At 39.0% G+C, this 10439-nt stretch overlaps 1 protein-coding gene across 5 annotated transcripts in view; it reads left to right on the forward strand.

Moving 5' to 3' along the window:
* LOC110114130 (EVI5-like protein) overlaps positions 1–10439 on the forward strand; it is a 122457-nt gene that overhangs the window by 74175 nt on the left and 37843 nt on the right. For all 5 annotated transcript variants that reach the window (XR_003702786.1, XM_020846899.2, XM_020846896.2 and 2 more), the window contains 2 exons: positions 974–1033; positions 1116–1214. Coding sequence is in view for 4 of the 5 variants with exons in the window: in XM_020846899.2 (XP_020702558.1) it covers positions 974–1033; positions 1116–1214 (159 nt within the window). In the remaining variant the exon portion in view is untranslated. The remainder of the gene's footprint in view (positions 1–973; positions 1034–1115; positions 1215–10439) is intronic.

Genomic DNA, 10439 nt, shown 5'->3' on the forward strand with positions numbered 1-10439 from the left:
GTATCTGATCAACGACTAGCCTTAATCAGAAGTTCTCTCTCGTGATCGGGAGGGGTAATTAACTATAGGGGCTTGCGCCTATAGGAAACCAGAACTCAGATCATAAAGTCCTCGCAAAATGAGGGCGAAATCTCTGGGTAGTGTCTTATCTACAAACCCATCTGCCTTCCAAAATTTACCTTGGAACTTAGTTCGTTAAAACTCCCTCGCCGAATAAGAAAAGCGAGCGGAGGCCGGGGCCGAATTTTCGGATCCCACAGCACCTTCCCTTTTGGCTTTTTATGATCATATGGAGATGTTATTCTGGTGATTATTCAACTATTGCTTAGAGACAAAACTTTAGAATAAAGGGTTTAATTCTTTTTTTCCTATCATCTTATTTTTGGAGGGTAATTGGCACGTGTCTCACCAGGATCCCTTACATGTGCACATAAAGACTATGACTAAATGGCTTGAAAGTTTAAGTTTCTTTTCTCAAACATTCTTTTGGTGGATTGTCACTGGAAGGAAAAGTCTCCGGGCTAAGGAATCAGTATCAAACCCATTTGTTCTCATCTTAAAGCTGTCTTCTATTCATTTGTTTGTAATTTTATCTTCTAACCTATAACTTTTTTCCCTATACTGAAATCTTCAGTTAAGTTCTTCAATATGATTATTTTTCTCTCAGCTACGCTTTCTTTATTATTTTTCTCAGCTCTCTCGTGTGAATTTATGAATTATTCTTTTTTATTCACTTCTATTGAGTATTATTAGTTGTTTCACTATTTTTAGCCAAATTACTTTTTTGTCTTCCCCTTTTCTGTTCTCTACTCATAAACAATTTTTAATATTTTTTGGTGAATTAATCTACCCATTTCAATTCAATGTAGCTCGTGAATTATGCTACTTCTGTCATTGTTATCTGTTCATTACTTGATTTTGATAAATAATCTCTCATCAAGTTCAATTATGGATCCATTATTGTTTTGAACAGGGCGTCAAGATTGTTTTTCAAGTTGGTTTGGCCTTGTTGACAGTTTGTCAGAATAACTTGGTGAGTTTATAGCTTTGCATTCTGGTAACTAGGAAATGAATTTATATCTAGTTTTGTTGGCTTATTTAGTTCATTTCTCCAGTTAAAGTTAGCTTTTGAGAAACTTATTCATGCTTTGCGCAACTTCCCTGAGGAAGCATTGGATCCTGAAAAGTTATTACCACTTGCTTTCTCGATCAAGGTATTTGTCACCTATTCTATTTCTTTTTGATGTTCTTTGGTATATCCATTTGCTTGTTCTTGATTTTAGTCAAAATATTCCAATAAAGTTCATGACATGCTATCTCCATTTTTCTTAACTATTCTATAGCAATGGGAAAGTAAACTAGAACTTGTAGTAGTTACTGGTTTTTTAATGATTTCATTTTCATTAGTATTATTGCATTACATTGTTAGAAGAGCCACTTGGTAGACGTACTAGACTGTTCTTTTTGTGAGTATTGAAAAGTTTAGCCAGTTGTGGCCTTGGTATCTTCCTAAAACTCACAAGAGGCCGTTTTGCTATATGAGTAATGCCATTTCACAACTAAATGCCTAATACCAAAAAAGAATTTGTTATGACTGAGGCATAGAATGCCGTTCTATTGGGCCAAACGTATGCTTTCACAATAGATGTACTTAAGACTCATCCTTGGTAATTCTGGTAAATTTTTAGCCAATCAAGGCCATGCACTCTACGAAAAACTCATCTAACTGGCAGCCAAGATCCGGTGGAAAATAAGAAATTCTGCCGGAAAAAGTGCATTTCTGACGGATTTCCGGTAGAAAGTTGTTCGACTGTAAAACAAAAATAAAAAATTTTGTTCTGACAGAATTTTTCTGCCAGAGATATTTCTGGCGGATTTAGTTACAGAATTCCGGGGAACTCATACATCAATATTAATCGTATGCGAAGCACTTTTCCCGGCAGTTTGTCCGTCAGAAATTCCGACGGAAACCTACTGCCGGAAATACCGGCTACGGTAACAACCGGAAAAGTTTGTCGGAAATTAATCATCGGAATTTCCCGGCAGTTTACCCTCCTGAACTTCCGGCGATATCTCTATTTCCGGCAGATATTCCGCCGGAAACTTGTACCAGAAACAAACAAAAAAGCACTCCCTCACATGTTTTCTATAACACAACAAACCTGCATTATAAATATACAACATAGAATTTTCACCTTTAAACATTGAACATAAATAGTGATGAGGACATCGGATCATGAAAGATTATCAGAGGAGCCGAAGATCGACAACCATAATTGTACTACTTTATTTTGAGTTATTATTTGTATTTGGATTTATTTATGCATTTTTTTAGTTTTTACCCTCACTTGAGGGAGTAGGCTTATGTGACCCCTGGGGGCACTTTTATTATGTCTTATTATTGTATTTTGGCTATTTATAGCCCCCTCTTCTTTTTTGGGGAGGGATGATTATTAAGAGAAAATTCTGCACTTTGCTCTTAGTGAGAGTTGAAGTCCCTAGGTGAAGGCAACATACTAACCACCAGCTGTAAGAAGAGTCCGGGCTTGTCATTTGAAGTCCCTAGGTGAGGGCAAAGTATTACCCATCAGCCGCAGGAAGCGTTCGGATTCGTGGTTTATCTTCTCCACTGACTCCCTCTTCTCATCTAGCCACCATCTTCATCTTGCTCTGATATCATTCCTCTTCCCTCAGTCCTTCTTCAGCTCTTGGCCCAACCACCTCCACCAAGCTGTCGGCCTCCACTTTCCCCAACCTTTGGTCGAACCCTTCCCTCACCCAACCACCGGCCCCACAACCTTCCTAGTTGTCGACCACCATCCCCCTCCCTCTCTCCCTTTCCCTTTTTGCTCCTCCCAATTATGTTTCTCAATCAATTACTCCAAATTAACTTTAGATTTGAGATTTGATTTAATTTCTATTTTTCTAATTGAGAGATCATAATTGACAACTCTATTAAACCAATAATCTCACCCCAATTATAGCTAGCTTGGTTCTACATCATTTTGATATCAGAGCATGATTGCATTCCCGGGATGCATACTCGACAGAGTCGAGCTCTTTTTCCACCCCGGGAGAATGATATGAGGACATCCGACAGTGAAAGTTTATCAGAGGAGCTGAAGATCGACGACCATGATTGTACCACTTTATTTTGAGTTATTATTTATAGTTTGATTTATTTATGCATTTTTTTTTTATTTTTACCCTCATTGGAGGGAGTAGGCTTATGTGACCCTAGGGGGCCCGAGGCACTTTTATTATTGTATTTTGGCTATGTATTGCCCCCTCTTCTTTTTTGGGGAGGGATGATTATTAAGAAAAAACTCTGCACTTTGTTCTTAAGAGCTTTGAGAGTTCTTATGAGAGTTGAAGTCCCTAGGTGAGGGTGACGTACTACCCACCAGCCGCAGGAAGAGTCCAGGCTTGTGGTTTGAAGCCCCTAGGTGAGCGCAAATTATTACACATCAACTACAGGAAGCGACCGGGCTTGTAATTTATCTTCTCCACCGACTCCATATCCTCCTCCCCTAGTCACCACCTTCATCTCGCTCCGATACCATTCCTTTTCCCTCAGTCCTTTCCCAATCATACTTGTTAACGACGAATGACGCATCATGGCACAAAGGTCCTATTTGAGCCATAGTGCATAGCGCACGGCGCGGCGCGCGCCATTTTGAACATGACACAAATTATAAAATAATTATAAAATAATAAGCATGAATATGAAATATCGTTAAATTGAAAGACAAACTATCATAATAACAAACAAACAATTACAATACAAATAAATAACAATCTAATATAATGTCAAGTCCAATAAGTAATCAATCTTTATACAACTAAAATATATTTAAATGAAAGCAAATAACATTAAGAAGATAATAATATGCAATATAACATTTATCTTAATACTTTTAATATATTTAAAAATTAGAAAATATATTTTCTTTAAAAAAATATACAAAATATTTATAATTTGTGGGCTCCGAAAATTCGGCCCCGGCCTCCCCGCCGCGCACTGATTGTTTACTTTTGCTTGAGCGAGGGGAGTTTTAACGGAAAAAGTTCCGGGGTAAATTTTGGATGGCAGATGGATTTGTAGATAAGACACTACCCAGAGATTTCGCCTTCATTTTGCGAGGACTTTATAATCTGAGTTCTGGTTTCCTATAGGCGCAAGCCCCTATAGTTAATTACCCCTCCCGATCACGAGAGAGAACTTTCGATTAAGGCTAGTCGTTGATCAGAGTCGTTGATTGTTTACTTTTGCTTTCGACCGGTAGTTAATTACCCCTCCCGATCAGATACGTAGAGATCACGAGAGAGAACTTTACATTCAACATGGCCATCATCAGGGTGTTTGGGGTCATTCCTCTTTATGGATTGAACCCTGTCAACTCTGTCAGACTTTCGACAGAGGATCGGGTTTCGTAGGCTTTATGCCCTTGATAGTGAATTCTCATTGTTATAGGCTTTGAAGGCCTAATATGAATCTTTTAAAGCAAATATACCGGTCGCCACGACTTTATATTTGCTTAATGGTTCGAACCCTGTCGACTTCTATTAACCCGCGCAGCATCCCTAGATGTCACGTGTATACCAATAACATGCTCGTCGGGGCCCATGCGGGTTGAGAATATATTTCCCCCTTTAGTGTACCCATGTGTATACAATTTATAGTGCACGTGCAGGGGGTATTTTTGGAATATTAATAGACGCCTTCTGTCTTCTTGTACGGATGTTGCAGATCCGGTGGCATTTCTATTTGGATGTCATGAGGTATTTCCTCATCTTGACATTGATTCCCCTTTCTCAATCACCAGGGAAGGACTTTCTGGATTTTGAAATTTAATGCTTTGTAGAGAACTCCTTTTTTAAGATGATCAGTATAATGGGTTTGTTATTCCCGGTGTTTGTGGACGCCCGAATTGTTCTCTTCTTAATTATAGAACTAAAAAGAGACTTTGGAACACCAGGAAGTTTGGTTCTAATTTGTTAAAACATTTCCTCCTTTCTGCCAGTGGGTGTCCTTTTCGTACATCGGGCTGCCTTTGTACCCGGCGTGCTTGAAGATCTTAACCACCAATGTCATAGGTGATATCAATACTTGTGCCCACAGTGGTTCGTTGTACCTACGATAAGCCACTGTTGTTATCCACAAGCGGCTTGTGTTTGTTTGTAGGGATTAATCTTCGATTGCTACATATGGGTAATACTTGTCACTTTGCAATTATCTGTTGTCGCTTATGAGCATAGCGCATTGACCTTGTAGGGACCGCTGTACGGATCTGTTATATTCATCACGATCCCCTTGCGTATATTTGTAGAATGTTAATTAATGATGTTACAAGTCTTTGATTTTTGCTTTTGAGGTAGATATTTGTATTACACATCCTTCTTTTCTTTCTCATACATTGATTGATTTGAGCACTATGAGTTTCATATTGTTCATTTGTTGAGGAATTCGTACAACTATTTTCACTCGTATTATTGCATTTCCTCTTGGCTTTCATTAACCCAAGCTTGCAAGCAAGTTACGTCACAAGCTCATTCGTTCTTCAACATTCACTTGAGTACACTAAAGACTTGATTCTAGTCAAGTCTAAGTTCATAAGTCTTTGCAAGTTCTCATATTCAGCTCATGCTTGAGTTTAAGTAGCAAGTTCAAGCTCTTCGTATTTATTTCTTTTGAATTCAAGTCTAAGTTCAAGTGCACAAGTCCACAGGTCCCTTGTATTCAATTCGGCTTGAATTCAAAATACATGCTCACATGCTTGTTCAGGGTCTTTTGAAATCCTTGCAAGTTCAATTTCACTTGTTATGAATTTAATTCCAGCTTGATTTTCATTTTATTTAGATTTGGCCTTTAAAAATCATTTAGAGTTTGTTCAAGTTCAAGTCCACAAGTCTTCTGTTCGTGTTCAATCAAGTTCAAAGGTCCACAAGTTTGAGTTCACCGTTCATTTGAGTCCAAGTTCTATGCTTTCAGCTCAAGTACGAGTCATCTATTGTTCTTTGTATGGTTGCTCAATTGTTATTTTCAAATTTATTCAAGTCTTGCAAACTTTAGTGAAAATTTCGGCAGCACCCCGGCATATCCCCCGTTTGGGGGAAATGTCAGAGAGCTGGGCCTTCCCACCACGCTACTAGAGCATGTATGGTAGGTGTTCTTAAACACCGCGGCCTAACAAATTTCATCCCACCACGCTACACGAGCGTGTATGAGGTCTTCAACAATATCCGCAAGCGAGCACAGGTGGATCTCCCCACCACGCTACAAGAGCGTGTATAGGGCATTCCCACTCCGTTGTATGCGTCGCATCGGACTCCCTCCTACCATGCTACGAAAGCGCGTATAGGTGGTTCGCCGGTCCGCAGCAAACACCGAAATGAGAATATGAGTTTTAGGTGATTACCCGCCTCGTTGTAGGCGTCGCACCGGGTTTTCTCCCACCGTGCTATGAGAGCGCGTATAGGTGGTTCGCCGGTCCGAGAATCTGAGTCTTAGAGGTTATACCTTCGGGGCCGGCGACGGGGCTCGTGGATCGAGGCGAAAGAGAAGCAAGCATTTTTTTAACTATTTTATTAACTAATTATAATTATTCTTAGTTAATTATATTTACTCATAGTTAATTATATTAATTAAATAATTAATTATGTTTATTAAAATTAATTAAAAAAATGATTAATTATAATTAATTCATATTAATTAACTTTAACAAATAATAATTAATGATAATTAAAAAGTATTAATTAAGATTAATTTTAATTAAAAATAATTATAATTAATTAAAAATTAATTATAATCATTTAATTAAAATTAAATATAATTAATAATAATAAATATAATTAATTAAAAAAATTATAATTAAAAACAATTAATTAAAAATAAATTACAGCTCTCCCTCTCCACTCTCTCTGTTCGGCGGATCCACGGGATTTTGCCGGAGATTACAGCGAGAATTAAGTCGGATCTACGCTAAATCCAGCTAAACGATTTTGGTGTGCACGTTAAATCCCGACGATGGGTAAATCCTGGATTTAAGGACTTACAGCTTAAATCCCTAATTTACTAAATCCCTCTGCTCGGTGGATTTATGGGATTTGGCCGGAGAAGCGCGCGAACAGGAAGAAAGTTACCTTCACTTCTAGCGAACTCCCGTTCTTTGCTTCCGATTCAATTGAGAGGGCGGAGATCGTCGGAGGAGCAAAGTCGTTCAACGACGAAGGAGCCGAAGCCGAGAGCCCTCCGTTTCAGCTTCTGATCAAAGAGTCGTGACTTCCGATCCGACCTAAAGGGAACGTCGTCGAAGGAGTTTCGTCGAACAACCACTGAGGAGCAGGAGAAGTGATCGAAAGGGAGAAAGTTTTCTTCACAGCCCGCGGGATCTCGTCGTTGCTTGCGATCAAATTGTCGTAACTTCCGGTTCGGCAAGAAGGGAAAGTCGTCTCGGCAGCGAAGTCGAACAACCACTGAGGAGTCGGAGAGGGAGAGAGTGAGAGCTCTGCGAATGGAATCGGACGGAGTAGTGGACTTCGGGAGGAGAAGCCGAGACTGGGAGAGCTGCGGGATTTTAGCGTGAGAAGAGCGGCCAAACGAGGAACTTTTATTTAGTCCAGTGAACGTACGCTCCTCTACGTTCGGCCACCAATATATTCACGCCACGTAGCATGAAGAAAAGTCGCCGACCCGACCCGCTGTATTTTGTGTTATCGCACGTGTTAATTTTTAAATGGAAGACATCGCAAACACTTCGAACAGCAACCCTTCACCTTTTTACGGCGATTCGAATCCCTGTTACTATTTACTTCCTTTTTAGTTTTCCAGCAATTCCTTCGGAGTTCTCCAGCATTTCCTTCGTCGTTCTCCAGCATTTCCTTCGTAGTTCTTCGTATTCTCCGGTGATGTAATCAAAAATTTGGGGAGGGACCCAAATTTTTGATCACAAAAAAAGACACTCTTCATATATAAAAGAAATTCACTAAAATACGACAATTGAACCAAACAACTTTACTTTAATAAAATAAAATGACTTACAAACTTTTAAAATTAAAACGACTTACAAACTTGACTCAATCACTTGACGACACCCTAAAGTTGCTTCACTTTGAGAAGAAGGATACAGATGGAGTGGCACTTGCGGAGAGACGAAAGAGATTAGAAGCCCGAGAAGAAAGAGGAGAAGCTCGCAAGCTTTCCTAGAAGAGGAGAGGAAGAAGTGGCATAGCTCGCAAGCTATCCAAGAAAACCCTCAGGTTTCTTTCCAAAAATCATTCACATAACTCTCTTATTTTTCTTTACTTCATCATCTCATATTTATAGGCAAAGTAAAGGAAAGCCAAAAGCCACCTTTATGAATGCACACATCATCCCAAGCATTAGTTTTCATAGGATTTCCAAAAGCCCTTTTGAAAACAGCCCCAAGCCTCTTCGGAAAAACAGCCCAGCACTCTGTTTCGGAAATCATAGGAAATCACGGCACCAAGGAGTCAAGTCTCGGTAAGCAAGCATCCCATTAAAGCTTTTTATTCATATTGAGGCCAAATTCATGGAAAAAAGGCCCAGGCATGGAATGATCAACCGGCTGCTTAAAAAACTTAACGTTTCCAATATTCAAAACAATAGAATCAGCTCCCATGTAAAATACAAGCACGGGACTTTTCAAGATATGCATGAATTCAGCCCCCATAATACAAACAAGTCCATTGGAATCTTAAGTCAAAGATAATTGGCAATAAGAAACTCAAAAGCAGCCCAACATATTACATACGGCAAGAAGATTGAGTTTCAAAGTAGGCCGGAGAGTTACATCTGATGTACCCAGAAGAACACAGAGTGAGAAGAAGAGGGAAGGGACAATAGATGGTAGTCAACAACACGGGTGAACCAAGTAACTTCAAATCTTGTGTTAGACCCTCCTTTATGCTCTCATTCATGACATCCCTCCTTATCTTGATAGAAATTTCCTCATCTGGCTGCACGTTGTTACCTTTGCTTTGTTCTTGTTTTTTCATCTTGTGGATCGTTGATATAAAACAGACACACAGATAAAGTGCAATCAGTCTCTAGATGGCTGTGCTAGGACTCATCTATACGTTCAATCGATCTTTCTTGAAATCTATACATGAAAGCTTGTATTCATTAGGATCGTTGCTGAATAGTACTGTGCATTTACTATGAAATTACTGTTGAGCAAAGTGTACTTGACTTTGGGAACTGAAAAACACAATAGTGATCCTTTTGACAACTATTCTGCAAAGTCTAAATGTCTCAATAATCCTTAATAGCAACTTCCTCCTTGAAATGATTACATTTTCCAGTCTGCCTGGGCCATCATTTCCTTCCAATATTGAATGTATATTGGCAGACAATTTCAGGAATGGAAGTGGAACACAACAAATTTTTTATCCAAAAAAGAGACACTCTTCAGTTAAACTATTAAAATAGATATTGCACACTAAATGACATTGAACCCGAATTTTTATCTTTGATAAAGATAAATATGCTCTTACAATCACCCTTTTAAAATATTATCACGACTTAGCAAACAGTTAGATCAGCTATGACTCATCTTGGAACTGACACCCCGTGAATTTCCTCTAATGAAGTTGCTTCACTTTGAGAAAGAAGGTAATACAGATGTGAGTGTAAGAGCACTAATGCGGAGAGACGAAAAGAGAATATTGAGAGCGCGAAGAAGAAAGTAGAGGAGGTAGGAGCTCGCAAGCTTTTGCTAGATGAGATGGAGAGGAAAGAAGTGGCAATAGCTTTTTGCTCATGCTATCACGATATGAGTACTTTTGTTTTGCTAATATACCCATAGGTTTCCCTTTCCCAATAATTCAATATATCACATAACGTCGCTTTATTTTTGGATGCTTACCTTCATCATCATCTATATTTATAACTGGAACTAGAAGTTAGAAGGGAAATGTGATGTTGTAAAATAGCCACCTTTCATGATATGCACACAATGATCCGCTAAGCTATTTGTTTGGCTATAGTGACTCTCTAAAAGCTCCTTGCTCTGAAAATACAGCCAGTTCTCCTCGTTACGGAAAAAACTAGAAGGAAGTACTGTAATTCGGAATTCATGAGAGATGCACGGCTCTATGTAGGAAGTGAAGTCGTTCGGTGAAAGAAAGAAACTGCAAGCTCTCCATTCTAAAGCTTTTATTCATTTGAGCCAAAAAATTCATGGAAAAAAGGCCCAGGCATGGAATATCAACCGGCTGCATTAAAAACATTAACTTTCAATAAATTCAAACATAGAATTCAGCTCCCATTAAATACAAGCCACGGAATTTCAAGATAATGCATAGAATTCAGCCCCCATTAAATACAAGCCATGGAATTTCAAGATAATGCATAGAATTCAGCCACCATTAAAGACAAGCCACGGAATCCCAAGAGACATGAGCAAAGGGGAAGGGCC

This window comes from Dendrobium catenatum, unplaced genomic scaffold (genome assembly GCF_001605985.2).
Source record: "Dendrobium catenatum unplaced genomic scaffold, ASM160598v2 fragScaff_scaffold_133, whole genome shotgun sequence".
Lineage (NCBI taxonomy): Eukaryota > Viridiplantae > Streptophyta > Magnoliopsida > Asparagales > Orchidaceae > Dendrobium > Dendrobium catenatum.